This window comes from Crinia signifera, chromosome 3 (assembly GCF_055691185.1).
Source record: "Crinia signifera chromosome 3, ASM5569118v1, whole genome shotgun sequence".
NCBI classification, from domain to species: domain Eukaryota; kingdom Metazoa; phylum Chordata; class Amphibia; order Anura; family Myobatrachidae; genus Crinia; species Crinia signifera.
Window position 1 is genome coordinate 62,417,279 of NC_139219.1, and position 19,412 is coordinate 62,436,690.

General features: G+C 42.3%; 1 protein-coding gene across 5 annotated transcripts in view; it reads right to left on the bottom strand.

The window, feature by feature from the left end:
• Window positions 1–19,412, bottom strand: part of VRK2 (VRK serine/threonine kinase 2) — an 80,706-nt gene that overhangs the window by 40,407 nt on the left and 20,887 nt on the right. For all 5 annotated transcript variants that reach the window (XM_083175894.1, XM_083175895.1, XM_083175897.1 and 2 more), the window contains exons 8-9: window positions 16,319–16,451; window positions 1,639–1,759 (exon numbers count right to left, since the gene is read on the bottom strand). In XM_083175894.1, coding sequence (XP_083032020.1) covers window positions 1,639–1,759; window positions 16,319–16,451 — 254 coding nt within the window. The remainder of the gene's footprint in view (window positions 1–1,638; window positions 1,760–16,318; window positions 16,452–19,412) is intronic.

The window sequence follows — 19,412 nt, forward strand, 5'->3', positions numbered from 1 at the left end:
CTCCAGATCCCACAAGACTCTGCTAACGCTGTGCCTTTTTTGCATAAGTGATACTTGTATATTTGTGTGAAACTCAATCAAATCCAAAGTGCAGCAGCCACAGCTTTTTTCCTTGCAAGTGGAAAGAGACTAAGTACCAATCGGCTTCTGACATTTATCGAACACAGGAGAGATAGAGTAGCTATATGCCAGGCTGATCATTTGAAAGGCCAGAGTACATCAACAGTTTATATGCAATATTAAACAAATGTATCAGTTGATCCACAAATGAATTGCATAACAGTCTGGCAGTGCTCCCACAGATTCAAATTAATTGGGTCCCCAGCAAATTGTCAACGGGAACCGATGTTTACGTACCGTGCATATTCGCATTTGCAGGGCTTCTGGCAATCGCATAGGGGGTCGGGATGGAGGCGGGAATGTGAACGCCCTACAAGATTGGTGGGTGCACCCACCAAAACTCTTGGCGCACCTGCCTTCTGGGGGAGGGCGGCTGAAATCACATGATGTCAGTCGCATGCCCCATTCTTGGAACCCCCCATATCTAGGTCAGTCCAGACTGACTTACATTTGATTTTGGCCCCATATGCTGGTGGGGATGTGTGGACCGAGGGGGGTGGGCATTCGTGGCAGGCGCTGTTACATGGCTTGTTAAGCAGCTACTTTTTGAAGCTTAGCGAGTCGATTAGAATCACCCCAGAGTTTAATATAGTGATCAAGGATTATCAGAGGAAAGAAACTATTTTTGTCTTTGGTTTTATTACACTTGAATAAAGGATTTTAGATATTTAGATTTAAGTTGTGCCCCCCCCCCCCCCCCAAAAAAAGTTCTTTCCTCTCCGATAATCAACATGGCAATTTAGGAGCCGGTTAGCTGGTACTTTGTGTCTCTCTTTCTCTCCACTTTATTACTATTAGTACACAGGGGCCAATTCAGACCCCTTCGGAAGGGTTGCGTATTTGCAGCCTGTCCAATAATCGGAGGAATGCACGATGCACCAGCCGTCTGTGTGAGCACAGGCTCTGACCGCCTGTGCTCGTACCATGCCCGCTGCCATTTGGGAGCGTGCCGCCAGCATTTTCTGGGAGTGTCCCAGAAAAAAACACAGGCATTCCCTGGCCATCGGGCGTGAGGGCCACTGGTGTCATCAGCGGCCTCCTTCTCCCCATGGCCTTCGCAGCGCCGAGTGAGTCCTGACGATGGTGATTATTTATTCCCCCTCTGTGTATATGGCTGTGAATGTTGTGATTGGGGGGCTGAGGGGGGAGGCGGTGGTGGCGGACGGTCGGCGGCCACCTGCTTGCTGGGCTCAGAGCACTCACTGCCCACATATATACAAGTGTTGCATAGCAATTTAATCAGCATTGTCTCCTGGTTCATTCTAGTCACATGGAATATGTGGCCTATGGCTCTTTTACCCAATAATACCACTGTACAAGTACACTGGTAATTATATTATGTTCACGTTGTTTTTCCTGATCATATGGAACAGAATAACATTGCTAATCATGTATAATATCTGTTCTATTAAGAATGCTTGTGCAGTGCAAAGAAAGGTTTGCTGCACACCTAGAAGCAGAAACCTGCACATATTAGACAATTGGACGTGGTTACTTCTCTAGAAACGCTAATCATACTTTGTTTTGGAATCCTGAATTTTGGATGCGTCCCTTAAGCTTGGGTGCCAGGGCAATTTTCCAGCAATCCAATGCAGTATACAGAATGCCAGGATTTCTAGGTCCCCTCGTCTGGATGTTGCTAGAAAAAAAAAAAAAGGAACATTAAAAACCGAAGGAGTATCAGAATACATATTTTTAGGAATGCATTGAGTATTAGTGATGAAATATGAAAAAGTTAAATGGGCAAAGTGTTTTGTTTGTTCAGCTGTATTAAAACTAAAAACGCCCAGTCGTTCTGGCTTTACACCACAGACAGCCAAGTGACTTGTTGCTGCAGAAAGGGAGGGTCAGTGTGCTTTCCTCCTCCAACTTCATCCTTTTTCAGTCTAGCCTGTCACATGAACTTGATCCCCATGGCCTCTGACATGATCCAGACAGCCCATAACCCAGCACCAACACTTTCTCAAAGAGCCAAGCAGTAAAAACAAAGAAAGAAATGTCTGCAGCTAAATTGCTAACACATGTTCCAGGAAGTCCGTTGGGGTCTACACTGGTCATACAGAGACCATTTGAGTGCAGACTAAACATTGATGGCCTTTCCTGTTCCATCATGTTCGAATGCTAAGCCTGAAAGATAAGACAAAACTGCCATCTAGTGTAGAACTCACAAAGTCTGCCTTGCCGTTCCAGCGTAGGAGAACTGAACAATGCAGATACTTCTGCATTTACATTTTCCTACAGACTATATGCAGAATTTAAACACCAACCTAATTTGTTAATGGAATTAAAATTGTGATAATAAAAAAAACGTTGGTGTAATAGAAGAAAGGATCTCGTTGCTGTATGGTTTCTTACTAGCGTAGGAGACAATAATTCATCAGGAAATCATTTCACACAAAGAAACCGTTGCAGAGGAAAACGTGAACTGCTAGGAAAGGGTTAATGTGGAAGCAGGAGTACAAAAAAAAAAAAAAAGTCGCTGCATGCAGATCTTCATTATTCAATGTTTAGGAAGTTTGGGTTTATAGGCTAGATAAAACCAGCTGATATACACACCTATGAAAGTTGGTCACAAAATATTTCAAGCCATAATTTAAAATTTGTTTTATTGTGTTATGAATATTTGGAGTGTGGTTTCTGGGAAAGGAGCGGAGCGATGTTTCAATCACTAAAAGCAAGATTGTAGATGTATATTTTATCTGCTATTGCAATTGGAGAGAGAGATATAATCTCTTCCTCTGCTGCATGTGGTTGTTAAACCTGCAACATGTTTTATGGGCTTTCGTTAAGTGAATTCGAGAAAGTCAGTCAGCAAACTTATCTTTTAATTTAAAAAGTCAACTATTAAAAACTGTAGTGCCAACACATCATAACTGTTTTGTGTTACTCTGCATAAGTTATTATGAAATCAGAGGAGAAGATTAGCTTTTACACACACACACACACACACACTCACACACGCGCACTCTACCTAAACTGCTATTAGGGTACGTGATTATTAAAGGCCCTTCAACCTAACAGAATACGGTTCTGTCCCTTGGGTGCCGTTTATTTTCTGAACTGGCTTTAACAACGTCCTAATGCAAGACTTGGCTCTTGTATTAAAATAAAAACACAATCTCCACCACTTGCTGTTCTGTACCGATTTTATCAGCCATAAATCTCCTAATAACTGTGGAATGATTCCATTCATGCACATGTGTTCACAAGTTTTTTTCTTTCCATCATGGCAATTCCAGATTACAGCATTGTAAAACCAGTCCATTTGCTATATGATCCTAAATAGAAGGTGTATATTGCATTTGCCTGTGCATAGAAACACACACACACACACACAAATTGCCGGTGCATTTATGTATGTAAAAATAAATATATTTTCCACATTGCATTCAGGATTCAGAGAGTTACAGAATAAAGAAAAAAATATATCCATCAGTACAAGGTACAGATATAGAACAAAGTGCAGGTGAGTTATGGATGAAGAGATATTTTAATATTTTATATACACTTTTCAAATTTGAAAGTACATGATCGGTCATGCAAAAAAACCGAATCGTCTCCACCACTTCTATACGTTTTCCAAGGGGATATTAACCCCTTGAGTGCCAAGTGAATTTGTCAAAATAGGTGTGAAAATTGACAAGCCAACATTTTTATTCGTCGCTACGACCTGTAATATTTACTTTATATAGGAAATATAATCTTTTTTTACACCACATTTTTTTATTTGAATTTATATGACACATGTGAGAGACGCTGACCTTTTTAGCCGCTATTTTGCATTTCTCTCAGAGATGTTGACAATAATATTTTGGCATGATGTTGGCACTCAAAGGGTTAAAAGGAGTGTCTTTTAATGATGAAGAACACAAGCCAAGCATAGTTTTGTGCAGAAAAATAGCGGGGACAATGGTTCTAGTTATTTCTTTTATTTAATGATAGAGTTTTTATTTGAATGACCAGACTGTCACTCTGCACCTTTACTCTTTGTGGATCGGTTTGCCATTATATCATTGTTTAATATACAAGACATTCATCACAATTATTTGAGGCAAGAAGGGGAAAAAAAATGCTTATTTGGCTTTGTTTAAACAGCATATCCATTCTCATCTACTAGTTACAAAACAACCAGCGTATGATAAAAGGGTTATACTACCAAGGAATCCTTATAAAAGATCGGTCTCCAAATTTCTTATGCGTGGCAAGCTAAATTAACATTTTAAACAGTACCGAAGGGACAGATGTGTTGCTGCATTAATTTAGATCTGGGAGATGAGATGACTCTCCAGTTACTGTATGTGTGCAGTGCATTATCAATGTACCAAACAGCAGCTAAATGCATCAATGGTAACTTGACAATTTAAACTGTTTTTTTTTTCCCCCTGTATGATGTATTGAAAATCCCCAGTGCTGTGACTGCCACCGCTGCTACAGTACAATGTAAAAAACCAAACACTGAACTTATATTAAATCATAAAAGGCACACCAAGAAATGAATAAAAATAATAATAGTTTATTTTACAGATGAGTGTACTGAACAGCACTCACACAAAATAAAAAGGCAAATGAGTGGAAGTTTTATACTGCACACTTTTTCATTATTCAACATATTAATTGTGGCATGACTAAAAAAAAAAAAAAAATAGCTTTCCACTGCTTGCGCTGATAATGGGAAATTCGGCAAAAATCTATAGTTTGCATTGATCCATTACTTTCAGCAGTACTAACAATGTAACAAATTAAAATGCTACCTCTGATGCAGAAATACTTCTCTTTAATGATCCAGCAACCTGACAAATACAACACAATTTCCGTAAAATAGGATTTTAAAATGAATTGTGTCTGGTTAATTATTAAGCATGGTGGTTTTAACTTAATGCATCCAATATCCCCCATTTTCACACCACCTCTGCAACCAGGTTGCAGCAACCTCCCCTTTTATTGTACAACGTTGTCACTCTTTTTGCTTTCTGCATTCCTAATGCTGTGTACACGGTACAATCCAGCATGAGATTTTGACTATATAGTCAAAATCGCATGCAGATCGTACAGGTTTTTTACCTTGCACTCCCGATGCGCGCTCCCGTAACAGCACAAATCGAAATCCAGATAGACAGGGCATCAATGACTACAGTATATAGTGCAAATCTAAAGCTGATTGCATGGATTGTATGTAAAAAGTACAGAGATAGCAAAGATTGTAAGTGGAATAGCAAGGTAATCTCACCGTGTGTACACACCATAACAGCTGAAAAAATAGGAGTTTGTTTTGTTTGTTTATTAAATGAATGGAAAAATAAATCATGACCCTCTATAAATTCAGTGAGATAGGGATATATTGGGGCAGCACTGACAATGTAATGGTTAGCATTACTGCCTCACAGAGCTGAGGCCTTGGGTTCGATTCCCACCATGGCCCTAACTGTATGGATTATGTATATTCTCCCCGTGCGTGCGTGGGATTACTCCAGTTTCCTCCCACAATCCATAAATATACTGGTAGGTTCATTGGCTTCCAACAAAATTAACCCTAGAATGAATGTGTGTGTGTGTACATGTGGTAGGGAATATAGATTGTAAGCTCCACTGGGGCAGGGACAGTTGTGAATGTAAAGCAGGGGTGGGGAACCTCCGGCCCGCGGGCCGGATACGGCCCCCGCACCCAGTTTGTCCGGCCCGCCCGCCTGCCTATACTACAGAAGTATCATTCGCCCGGCCGCCTACATTTCATACCAGCCGCCGGGGATGGCTGCTGCTGCCGAGGAGATGTGCAGAAGACGCGCCCGCCAATCACTGCCGGCGCATCCCCTCCACAGCCACTGTGATTGGAGGGCGCGTCTTCTACACATCTCCCCGGCGGCAGCAGCAGCAGCCATCCCCGGCGCCTGATATGTAATATAGGAGGGCGGGCGGCTGATACCTCAGTAATATAGGCGGGCGGGCGGCTGATACAGTACATCAGTAATATAGGCGGGCGGGATGGCGGGCAGCTGATTAATCGATAATATAGCCGGGCGGGTGGCGGGGGAGATATGCAGAAGATGCGCCCGCCAATGCTGCTTCTCTCACCCTCCCTTCCCCAGTGACTGACACATCCAGGGGTTGTCATTTACCCCTGGATTCACCCCCAAACAGGTTAATGTGATTATGTCTGATTCTCATAATCAGACATAATCACATTAACCTGTTTGGGGGTGACACCCCCCTTCCTCCACACTGTCACTTTTTATGTCGCTGCCCGTGTGTATAATGCCCACAAGTATATGCCGCTGCCCGTGTGTATAATGCCCACATGTATATGCCGCTGCCCTTGTGTATTATGCCCACATGTATATGCCGGTGCCCTGTGTATAATGCCCACATGTATATGCCGCTGCCAGTGTGTATAATGCCCACATGTATATGCCGCTGCCAGTGTGTATAATGCCCACATGTATATGCCGGTGCCCTGTGTATAATGCCCACATGTATATTCCGCTGCCAGTGTGTATAATGCCCACATGTATATGCCGCTGCCCTTGTGTATAATGCCCATATGTATATGCCGGTGCCCTGTGTATAATGCCCACATGTATATGCCGCTGCCCTTGTGTATTATGCCCACATGTATATGCCGGTGCCCTGTGTATAATGCCCACATGTATATGCCGCTGCCTGTGTGTATAATGCCCACATGTATATGCTGCTGCCCTGTGTATAATGCCGCTGTCCTGTGTATAATGCCCACGCGTATATGCCGATAACTGATAATTTTTATATGGCCCCCGAAGGGTTTTCAAATTTTCCAAATGGCCCTCGGTAGAAAAAAGGTTCCCCACCCCTGATGTAAAGCAATGCAGTATGTGTGTGCGCTATATAAATAAATGGTAATAAATAAATATCGTTTCCAAGAAAGTATACTGTATATTGAACCCATTTGTCTACTCTGTTTTTCTAAAAAGTTGTATTTTAGGTCATTGCAATGAGTGATCAGCACAGATTACACCTGCCTAATTATGTGTCCTGCACTAAACACTTCTATTCTGTGATAGTACAGTAGGTACAGTATATAACTTATGTAGAGTTCACAGAACATAACACATTAAAGGCCAGATTTATCAAGCTTCAAAAAGTGATTAAGTGGAGATTGATAAAAAAACAGCCAATCAGCTCCTACCTGTCATATTCCAAATCCAGCCTGTAACATGACAGGTAGGATTGGCTGGCTGTTTAGCACTCTCCACTTTATCACCCTTTGAAGCTTAGTGTATCTGGCCCTATGTGGGTTGTTGAACTTTTTTAAAAAAGGTATGCAGGCGGATTGTCAACATTCACTATTTTGATATTCTTAGGGGTACATTTCCAAAAGCATCTAAAAGTGTTGCCCATAGCAACCAATCAGATTCTGCCTATCATTGCTCTATTGCATCCTAGTTGTTATGGGCAAGATCACCTCTTTTCATGTTTAGAAGCTTTAGTAAATGTCTAAAACCAGAATGTTGAATGTCATGATTTTGATATGAGGTTAAAATGTCAATGGTAAAGTTTTGAAATCTGCAAAATGTTTAAATGGACAAAATGTCGACATACAGTCTGACTTGGTGACAAATTGAAATGTCAAAATGGGTTAGAGTTAACATTCGGATTAGGCTAAACACGGTTTGTCGACACAGTCACCATTTTGTCATTGTTAAAATTGACAATTCAATTAGCTGTGAAAGGGGAGAACTGCCATCATAATTGTGCAGGAAGTATGACTAAGGCACCACAATTCAGCCTCTCATAACCCGGTCTCTCCACAGACTCACAGGTATTTGTATGCAGCCAGAGTGTTGAAACAGGAGAAGATGGCTCAATCAAGCAAATATTTGACCAGTCACTGTAGTGGTTTCTGAGATGAAGTGCAGCCAGCACCTAGGCTGAATTAGGGAAGTGTTAGTGTGGCAGAAATTCCCTATCTGGTTGTTCCACCTTCTCCACCCACCTCCAGGGGCCTCCTCTGCCCTGATCCCGGCTCCAGCCCCTACAGTGTGTGGCTATTTACTGTAGGCTGTCCCCTCCTTTGGGGGCAGCCCTGTGCCCCTCTCCCTTCATATGTTCTCCCATCTTCCCCCACCACCCCTAGATAGCTTGATCTATATAGCCATCTCTTTGTCTCTGTCCAGTAGGTCACCACTGAGGTGGCAAGAACCCCAATCTAAAACCTCTATGGTGCCCTATATGCAGCCCAATTAAGGTAAGTAAGTACACACCTGACAGAATTGAAAAATGAAGCCAACAATGAGCATGGGCCCGATTCAGACCTGTTTTGCAGGGCTGCAAATTCGCAGCCCTGCTGATTATAAGAAGACCCCTTGTGAATGGAGCATGTGAAGGCAAGCATTTGCTTCCAGGTGATTGACAGACGCCGGACATTTGGGGGCATAATGCCGGTGGTTTCTGGGAGCGTCCCAGAAAAAGCCGCTGTCCCCTTGCCGCTGGGAGGGAGAGCCGCTGACATCAGCAACCTCGTTCTCTGAATATTCGCAGCACAGCGAGCAGTTCTGAATCGTGCCTCATGTTTGAAGGTAATAATTATCCAAACAACAATTCAATCCCGGGACATGACTGTTGGGCTATCCCGACAGCTGTGACCATGTCCCATTCTCAGCTGGTTCAACGTGAAATCGGCAGGCGGGATTCAATATCCCACCAGCTAAACGCCGAAAAGTGGGTGTGGTCATGATCTGCGGCCAGGAGCACGACAATCCACAGCCCTTCTCGGCAGAAAGGGACCAACTGCTTCTAAAGTCGGGAATAGCAGCGGGAGATTGAATACCCCCCTTAAAGTGTACACACTAAACAATTATTGTTACTTTTGAAACAATCGTCTGTTGTAACACCAATATTGAAATGAAAGCACCGAGTAACTGCTGTAGATAACACTGCATATTATGGGTTTGCTATTTTCTAGCACATTGGTCTAACCTAGATGAAGAACTGTTATCAGAATGGGTGTTGGCAATGTCGCATTTACTAAATGCATACTTTTACTGAGAGAGGAAGGGATTTATTTACCAAGATGGGAGCTCTATTGCCTATGGCATGGGTCCTCAAACTGCGGCCCTCCAGATGTTGTGAAACTACAAATCCCAGCATGCCTTGCCACAGTTTTGCTATAAGGGAGTGTTTAAACTGTGGCAAGGCATGCTGGGATTTGTAGTTTCACAACATCTGGAGGGCCGCAGTTTGAGGACCCATGGCCTATGGTATCAGAATCTACTATTTAGCACCTTCTAGAATATAATGGAATCTGATGGGTTGCCCATAGCAACATCCCATCTTCAATAGAAGTCACATCTTCGTAAATAAACCCTGAAGAATGGAAAAATACAACCAACGTTTCAGCAAATATAATTTTATACCAGAGAATTTCCTAATCTTGTGCTAATTTCTTAGCAGCACTACGACTTTATTATATACGGTAACGGCAGCACTTCTCCCTGTTACACTACTTTACCGTAATAATATGAAAAGTGTGTTTGCCCACACAGGTCACACCTGGTCTAGTACTTCATTACCCAATAAGTGGTAATCTAGCACATGAAGTGGCCTTAATAGCAAGAAATTATTTCTGATTCCGTTAATAATAAAGGAATCACCTTGAAATTGCTTGTTATTTTTCTCCTTCCCGTGTGCTAATCCCTCTCATCTGTATTACAGCTAAAATGGCACGGCTCTTCATATTCATTCATCTTTACAGCATTCGGCTCAGATCATTCCTCAGGTTGTCATGCAGTGTAAGGAACACGCATTACGTTTTCTCAAAGCTTATTGATCAGTTTAAAGGGTGCAGGTTCCAAAATACAAATGTAGCTTAAATGGCCGCAATATATGTGACACACCAATTAATTGTCTGATGGCACATGATTTTCAGGTTCTCACTTTAATGTAAATGTATTGGAATACAGCACAGAACACCAAATGACAAAGTATGGATGAGCTCTCAAGTGTATAGTCTTCACATTTTATTTTTTTGCAAATAAAAAAATAAAAGACACTGATATATTTGACTGGAACTTGAAGGACAGGAGGCAGCAGATAACGGGCAATGTATGTCTCAATAATTCTAGAGATTTCTAAGCAGTGATAAGGGAGACGTGAATCAGAGGAGAAGTGGCCCATGGCAACCAATCAGCTGCTCTGTATAATTTTCTATTATGCAAATTATAGCAGTTACTATAGTGCTGATTGGTTGCCATGGGCCACTTCTCCTCTGGCTCACTTCTGCTCCATTATCACGGCTTCATAGATCTGCCCCCACAGTTCCCTTGCTGATACAGATCCTCAGTATACCAATCTATACACATGGTTGATCAGTAGAGAATACACGGCACTTGTTTATATATGAGCAGTCGGCACAATGGCTGCAATGTTGAAAACTTAGGACTTCAGCACATGCTGTATTAGCAAACTGTGGCTCACAGTGAGGAAAGCCCACCTAACCATTTCTTTACTAACATTGCTATTTACATGGTGTCAGAATATTAAGTTTAATATGGAGTTATGGTACTTGTGTATTATCACGGCGCCTATCGCATCGCATACCACTAAATAGGGTATGCGATGCGATTTCCGTGTGAAAAAGCCTGAATGTACAATTAAATATCGCATCGCATGCCATCAAATGGCATGCGATGCGATGGCATACGATTTTGAATTGTACAAGCACCCTGATGGGTGGATACAATGTTAAATGCCCCCAGAATGTTAAATGCCCCCCCCCCACCCCATTGACAACGCGACCCCCACTATCCACGCCAACCCGAAGCGTGGAGAGCGCAGCGAGCCCGCGAGGGGTGGCGGTACGCGTCCTCCGACCTTTTCATACCCCCACTATCCACGTCGGCATGGAGTTGATTTTAGATAGTGTGGCGAGCGCAGCGAGCCCGAAGCGTGGCGAGCATGTAAAGTAATCCGCGTCCGCTCGCCACGCTTCGGGCTCGGTGGCTCACCACACTATCTAAAATCAACTCCACGCCGACATGGATAGTGGGGGTATGAAAGGGTCGAAGGACGCGTACCACCACCCCCCGTGGGCTCGCTGCGCTCGCCACGCTTCGGGTTTGCGTTGATAGTGGGGGTGGTGTTGACAATGGGGGTGCATTTAACATTGTAAGCACCCATCAGGGTACTTGTACAATTAAAAATCGCATCTGATCGCATTGCATGCCGCTATATTGCATGCAGTGCGATCAATATAGTGGGCGCCGTGATAATACACAAGTACCGGAGTCATTTTACTACAACTTCCCCTGGGATGTGTAGTTCCACAACAACAGCTGGAGGGCCATGAGTTTAACAGTCCTTAATTCTTAGGTCTTATGACCTCTACCATTAAATACAGTATAACCTATGTGTTGGCAAATGAATGTACATCCTTTGGCGGGGTAGGAGTGACATTTAGCGGGAAATTTACTAAGATGGAAAAAAGACTTCACATGTGATGTTGCTATGGGCAACCAATCAGAATCTACTACTTATTTATTTAGCACCCTCTAGAAGATTGTAGACAGGATCTTGCCCATAGCAACATGACATGTGAAGTCTTAAGGTGCCCATACACGTTACAATTATTGTATACAATATCGCATCTCATCGCATCTCGGTTTTGCAATGAGATGAGATCTAGTACAGAAACTATGTGCAGCACATACTTTCTGTACTAGATCTCATCTCATCACATAACCGAGAGTCGATAAGATGCGATATTGTGTACAATAATTGTAACGTGTATGGGCACCTTTATTCCCATCTTAGTAAATTTCCCCCTTAATGTTAGTCTTCAATATATATATATATATATATATATATATATATATATATATATATATATATATATATATATATATATATATATATATATATATATATATATATATATATATATATAATGTTTTGGTTGATAAGCATAGAATTTAAGTGATAATACACAAGAATAAAGATATCTTAATGCATTTTCCAGATTATGCAGGTGGATCCTGTTCCAGATGAAAGTCATGAAAAGCAATATATACATTAAATGGAAAATAATCAAATCTTTCACTAAAAAAGAAAAATAATGTAACTTAAATGTAAGACTTTATTAAATACAGAAGCAGTGTGGCAGTGCCAATATCTCACATGCTAAAGCCGAATTGCAATTTTTTTTCCCCTAACAACTGATATTAAAACTGCAAGTTTTCGACCCTGCTGACAAATTACCGGGACCTTGTTCATTACATGGTCAATAGCCATTTTAATAGAAAAAGCAATAATATGTAGCAGTTTACACCAACCAGTACTTGAAAGAACAAAGCAACAGGCTATAAAATAATTGAAATGGCCAAGGCGAAAAGCCTGCATTTGTAGCCGTACCGAACTGCAATATTGTTTAGATTAAATATGATTTTTGAGGTTTAAAGTATGTCAGTAGTCTGGCCAAAAAATACTATTTTGCAAGTCTAGAGCAATAATGAAAAAGAAAGGAAAAAAAATAATAAAGTCACTCATTTTTCTTCTAGTATAATATTTCAATTGACTTTTTGTCTTGCTGACAGAGCAACTGAGAAAGCGGTGGTGCATTGACCACATTGATCCTCAGCCTCTCTGTCAACAATAAAACTTTATACAATATATTTTCAGCATTGACCTTCGATGCCATCACAGTCCACAGACTCTTCCTCCTTGGTTCCTGTGGCTGTCTGTGGATTGAGACTGCGATGTAATAAACAACTAAGGTTTAATTAATGGTAAATGAATACAAGACATAGGTTATGACTTTAAACTAATTAGGGAATTGTTGAATTAAGTCTGCCTGGGAATGCAAGGCAGTGCAATCAATATCCAATAAAAAGGGCTATGTATGTAATTTAGCTGGAAATGTGTTTCCAATACCATCAAAGTGAGTTTAAGTAAGTAGAATATATGAAAGGAGAAGAACAGTTTCAAATGTAATTCTTAAAACGTTTAGAGATTTGTTCAGCTGAGACTTTCGGCAGCAGTAAGCTGGAAGATGCCTCTTTTGTGGTGGCATAGGTCATTTATTCATGGGCAAAGGCTGCTTGAAATGTGGAGCAAAGCACTAAAATGATTACCTATCATGGTCACCCGTGCACTGGTTTTTCCATGACAATCCCAATTTTTGACCTTGCAAAATGATTGCTTTGCATATCTATTGGGTATTTCGATGCTTCGTGGGTTTACAACACATTAATAGAATGGATGGATAGGAAAAGATTAACGCCTTGAGTGGTGGGATTTGCTGGGGCAGGACAATCCTACCATGGCAGGTTTTGTCCTGCCCCAGCAAAACTCACCACTCAAGGGCAGCAGCCAGTCCGACTACCAACACCCTCCCCTCCTGTGACCCCCCCCTCCCCCTGATCCTGACCTCAGCCCCACTGCAAACTTATGCCAGAGCTCCCCACTGCCATTCACACTGCAGCAGTGACCAGGTGGCAGCCACACTCGGGTGCCCGAGCGATCCCAATTCCCCCGAGCCGCTCCAAACCTCCCCGAGCGGGGCATGCCACCTGGTCACCGATGCAGTCAGTGCGAATGGCAGCGGGAGCAGCGGCAGGGGAGCTCCAGCGTACAATCGCCGGAGCGCAGAGGTCAGGGGGGAACGACAGGAGGGGGGAGCAATGGGAGGGTGCTGCTAGAGGTGCTGTGCCAGTAGTGCACAGCTGGAGGCACCACTGACACACACCTACCTACTGGTGTTATGCCTGGAAATTTTCCAGGACAGCCCGCTGCTGCAGCGCAGCTGAGCCTGAAAAATTTCCACCAAAGTGGTTAAGAATACAGAAGATAAAGGCCTTATACTCGAACACATGCCCTCACAAGCGGTCGAAGGGCGAGAAATCATTCGATGGCCCTTCAGGAATAAAAGCCAGTCTACAGTAGAGTAGACGTCATGTGACATCAGCCTCCCTCCCTGAGCAGGAATTCACCCGCTTGCTTGTGTTCTCAGGGGAACGTCCATAAAATGCTGCTCCAGCCCCCTGCCCCCCCCCCCCCCCACCCTCTGGAGGGAACAGAGGGTGAGAATTCTGACCCAAACAAATGAGTCTGAATCAGCCCCAAAATGCTGAACATTACAGTCCCATGCAGTGTGTTGGATTAAATCTAAGTGTCAACGGTATGTTTTAGTAGTAAACAACATCTTCAATATGGGCTCATTTCGGGCATCTCACATTAACTTAACGGGTCCATTTTTTTCTGCAAAAACTGCTCAGAAATTGTAATTTTTTTGTTAACGACTGGATGTTCAAGAAGATTTAGTAAAAAAAAAAAAAAAAAATTTTTTATGGTGTACTGTGAATGAACTTGAACTTTAGCGATGGCCATCAAAAGGCATGCGATTGAAAACCAACAATGGTTTCAGTGATGGTTGAATGCTGAGCATGTGCAGCCCTTATCCATCAAACTGGTTCTAAGGATGTTTACAATAGGAAAGAAAATGGCACACTACTGAGAAAAATGGTATGATGGTAGTGATAAGTTTTCTCTGTGAAGACTGACACTGTGCCCTTTTACATTTTTGGAGCAGAAAATGTGACTGTCAGTGGTGCACCCCTGAGCATGTAGTATCTATTGGACTAAGAGAGGAAAGATAAAAAAGGACTCTGGTGGGGGCACTAACCACAGAGGAATGTGCTTAAACAGCGATTGCTAAAAAGTAGTCTTTATTACGGCATCGAAATGTTTACTTAATTATGTCTAACACCATTGATGGTGTTGCGCTGTTGCTTTGCCAAAAAACTAATGAAAAAAAAAAAAAAAAAACACTTGCCATAGACCAGGCTTGTCCAAACTGTGGCCCTCCAGCTGTTGTGAAACTACACATCCCAGCATGCCTTTCCATAGTTTTAGCATTCCCTAATATCACAACTGGCAAGGCATGATGGGGCTTGTAGCTTCAAAACAGCTGGAGGGCCATAGTTTGGACATGCCTGCCATAGACAATTGATTGTCATTCCTAATGGTCATATGTTATTAGTACTGCTTGATGCATAATTGCAAAAATCTAAATCAATACATGACAAATAAAATTTAATATTTATTTACATTATTTTTTTAACCCACTGTTATAAGTCATATTATATAATAAATCACTGTTAAAAGTCATATTTTTATCATTGGTAGTAATGAAAGTGGCATACTGGGACACTAATCTGTTTATACTTCCCTGGTGGCTACTCCTCGCTGCATCTGCCAAGTATACACCAGAGCAGCAAGCTCCATTGGTCACATTTACCCGGTGGCTGCTGCTCTCTGCAAACCCTGGGTGGAGGGTTGCTACTGGGCAGGCCAATCAGACAATGGAGGAGGAGCCATAGGTGTAGAGAGGGCTACAAAATCCCTGATACAGTTGGCTTCTGCAAAATAATTTGTAGTAGCCACCATGTGGGCATCACACAACCAAGCCAAGCAAGTTGTTAAGAGGGACACAGATTGGTTATGCGGGTAGCCGAATGGCTGATAGACAATGTTTAGGTCAACTCAACTATGGTTGACACATAAAAAGGTTAACATGAGTTTTTGGGGATTTTTTATATTTTTCATAGTTGAATGTGGATCCGATTGGAAGGGGCCAATTATGGCAAACAAATCAAGCCACACAAGTGGATGCCATGACACGGACACCAAAATCTGAAGTGAAAAAAAAAAAACCTCATGGTGACCTTTTTCGTGTCAACATCTTCTATGCGATGACCTTCAAGGAACTTGCGTGTGTTGACCCAATATACAACACCAAAAAAAAAAAAATAGCGTTTCCTGTAACAACTGCTTGCTGTAAAGAAGTACAAGTCTTTAAGTAGGTGGCCAGGACAAAGGTGGTGATAAATCATATGACGTTCTTCGTTCAACAGGTACCCAGTAATATATTTACCGGCTATAGAGTAGCGGCCCAATAACTTCACCTTGTCATCACAACTATTACATCATATTGTGCTAGACATATATTAAATTATAATAAAGAAAACTTTAGATATACCATAGTGAACTGAGTTTACAAAGTACACTACTGAACAGAAATCAAGGTTCTATATGATAACTTAAACAGATAATAAACTATACAAAATATAGCTACATGTGATAAAATGGAATGATAAAAGAACCCGGTTCACTTTACACATTATATATTCTTTTAATTAAACTACTCATATAGTAATAATAATAAAAAGGAACATACTGGCCCCCTTGTGAGCATCTAAGCTGGTAAACTCAATTGTCCCATTGTGGCGCCTTTTAGGGTCTTCTTTATATTCTTTGTGTTTCCCATCGGGGCAGTATCGGTAAGAAAGTCCATAATCTGCAAGATAAACCTGGAAGACAAGAACAGATAAATGAATAATGCTTTTGTCCTTTGGAAGTATAACCTTTATAATTAAGACTTAAGAAACTTATAGGTTAAGGACAAGCTTTGATCTACATTTTATTAAACCAAATGGTGCCTTAAGATAAAATATGCACATCTGGGGGCTATAACAGTTACCATTTCACTTTAAATACTTCCCATCATTGTCATATCTTATTTCTGATTTTAGCGAATTTTTTTTTTTTTTTTTACAGATTTTTTTTCTCCATCTCCCAAATCTTCATCTCTCCAGGTGGGTATCTACACATCATAAACTGCGATGCGTCTTTTATGTGTCCTCTTGCTTTATATCTTAAAAGCTCTTGCATTCCACTAGAACATTTCAATTTAATTGTGCAAAGGTTTGTAAAGTTTGGAAATTTCAACTCACAAAGCAGCCAGGTTATAAATCAGTGACGAAACACACAATGTAACAACAGTAATAAAAAACAATAATAAAAAACAAAAATAATAATAAAATGGTATTCTATTTGGAGCTGCATGTTAGCTAGGGTATAAATTGCATATAAATGTTAAATCTGATCCTCCTATACAGACAGAACAATTCTAAAAGCCCCAAAAATTACATATTTAGGTCAAACATTGTGGGTGATTCAATGGTGATTATATGGGGCCGAATTCGGCCCAGTTCCGACGGTAGGGGGTCTGTCCATGCGTGTATTTTCGCATGTGCAGACGCCCTGTGTGAACGTATCAAGGCGTTTGCACAGATAGGGGGAGGGAGGTGGGTGGGCAGGGGTAGATACCGGCCCGGAGGGGGAACATCCAATGTGTTATGGGCGTCCCCATGAAAACACTGGCCGTTCCCCTGGGGATGCAGGCAGGCCGATGCCTGCTGGGGGCGGGTGGCTGGTGTCACATGACGTCAGCGTCCGCCCCATCTATGCCATTGTGCAGAGGAAATGAAAAAAGTCAGTTCAGTCTGACTGCCATTTCCAAAAGTAGGAGAAATCATTTGATGGTCGGCAACCATTGAATGATTTCTCGTGCTTGTGGTCGAATGCAAGGGGATGTGTTATGCCTGGTACACACCAGGACGACTAGGGCCCGATCCCCTCAATCTAGATCCAATTCCGACCAATTGGATGTAGATTGTGTGGTGATTGGGCCCTTTTCTGTCCTGGTGTGGACCGATACCGATCCAATGCGCGGTCCCGCGGGTCGGTCGGTCGTTATTCAGATCCTACCTGCTGCAGGTAGGATCTGAATAACGACCATACTGCCGGGTGCGGGTCGCCATTGGATTGGACCCGCTCACGGTGCACATCGTGAGCGGGTCGTGCCCCCGCATCATCGTGAGCGGGTCTGAAGAAACACTGACGACCCGCTCACAATGTGCATCGTGAGCGGGTCGTCGTGGTGTGTACCCTACATTAGCGAACGAGTACAGAAGAGAGAGAAGAACACTGACCCTTATGATCAAAGAGGTAGAAATGGGCACGGAGCAGACATGCTCACACAGGTAAAATGTGAGAGTGATTTTCGCAAATTCGGGCCTTGCAGACCAGCTAGTAAGCAAAAATACACCAGTTGGTGGTATATCTATTATACACCAAGCATATCCCAATGATGATGGATAGTAATAAGCCAGATGCATACAATAGCAGATATGACCCCATCGCTAAATGCTTACAGCTCTGTATATGGGAGAATGTATACTATTTTTTTTCTGTGTGTGTTTCTTTTCAGTAATGTTCACCCAATGGGTTTTATTTACCAAGAGGTGAGTTATTTTGAAGATAGATTCTTATTGGTTGCTATTGGCAACACCTATTTCTTATTTATTTAGTACTTTAAAGAATCTGATTGGTTGACCATAGCAAAATATAATCTGAAATAGAACTCCCATCTTTGTAAATAAACCCCAATGTACCTCTAAACGTGCAGAATTCCCAATATGTACTATCTAAAATATATTCGGTGGTAATTAGAGATGTGTCCTCAGATTATTACTACGCTTGTACCAAACAAACCTCCTCAGGGTGTAAGGAGTCACTTTACTCAGGTTGCACCATGCATTTTTTTGTTTTGCACAAATGTTTCTTAATCGCATTGTGGAGAGACCTCTTCACAGGACTGTACTAACTGCAATGTAGAGTGACTGAACCATCACAAGACTGTACTAACTGCAATGTAGAGTGACTGAACCGTCACAAGACTGTACTAACTGCAATGTAGAGTGACTGAACCAACTGCAATGTAGAGTGACTGAACCGTCACAAGACTGTACTAACTGCAATGTAGAGTGACTGAACCATCACAAGACTGTACTAACTGCAATGTAGAGTGACTGAACCATCACAAGACTGTACTAATGGGGTGATTCAATAAGGCTCACTATGCAGCGGTTGTTTGCTGCTTTCCGAGCCCAGGCCAAACGTCCACTCGGTAGTCATTCTACGGTCATCGGATGATTTTTCTCCACTTCAGAAATAAAAGTCAGTCTATGCTGACCGTTAATTCTGTCTGTGTCCGCCAAAGTGGAGGCAGCCGCCCACACCCGACAGGCATCGGCCTGCCTGCGTTCCCAGGGAGGAATGCTCAGCATTTTCATAGGGACGCCAATAAAACACTGGGCGTTCCCTTGCCTGTATAATGCATAGACCTTAGTTCACCCATTGCTCTGCTCCACCTATTCCCCTGCTGCTCAGCTCCACCCACATAACGCCATATATAGTTACCTTTCCCGATGCAGAATGGTCCCCCGGCTAAGGTCTGTCCCACTGCAGTGGGTTCCTTTCGTATGGGTCAACTCATGCATGAATGAGATGGTACAGACCTTACACCAGTGGTTCCCAAACTTTTTTGAATCACGACACCTAGGGATGCCAATCCCGGGGCATTTCTTCAATCCCGGAATTCGGGATTGAAAAATGCCCAATCCCGGGCTTTCTGGGATTGGCTTCCC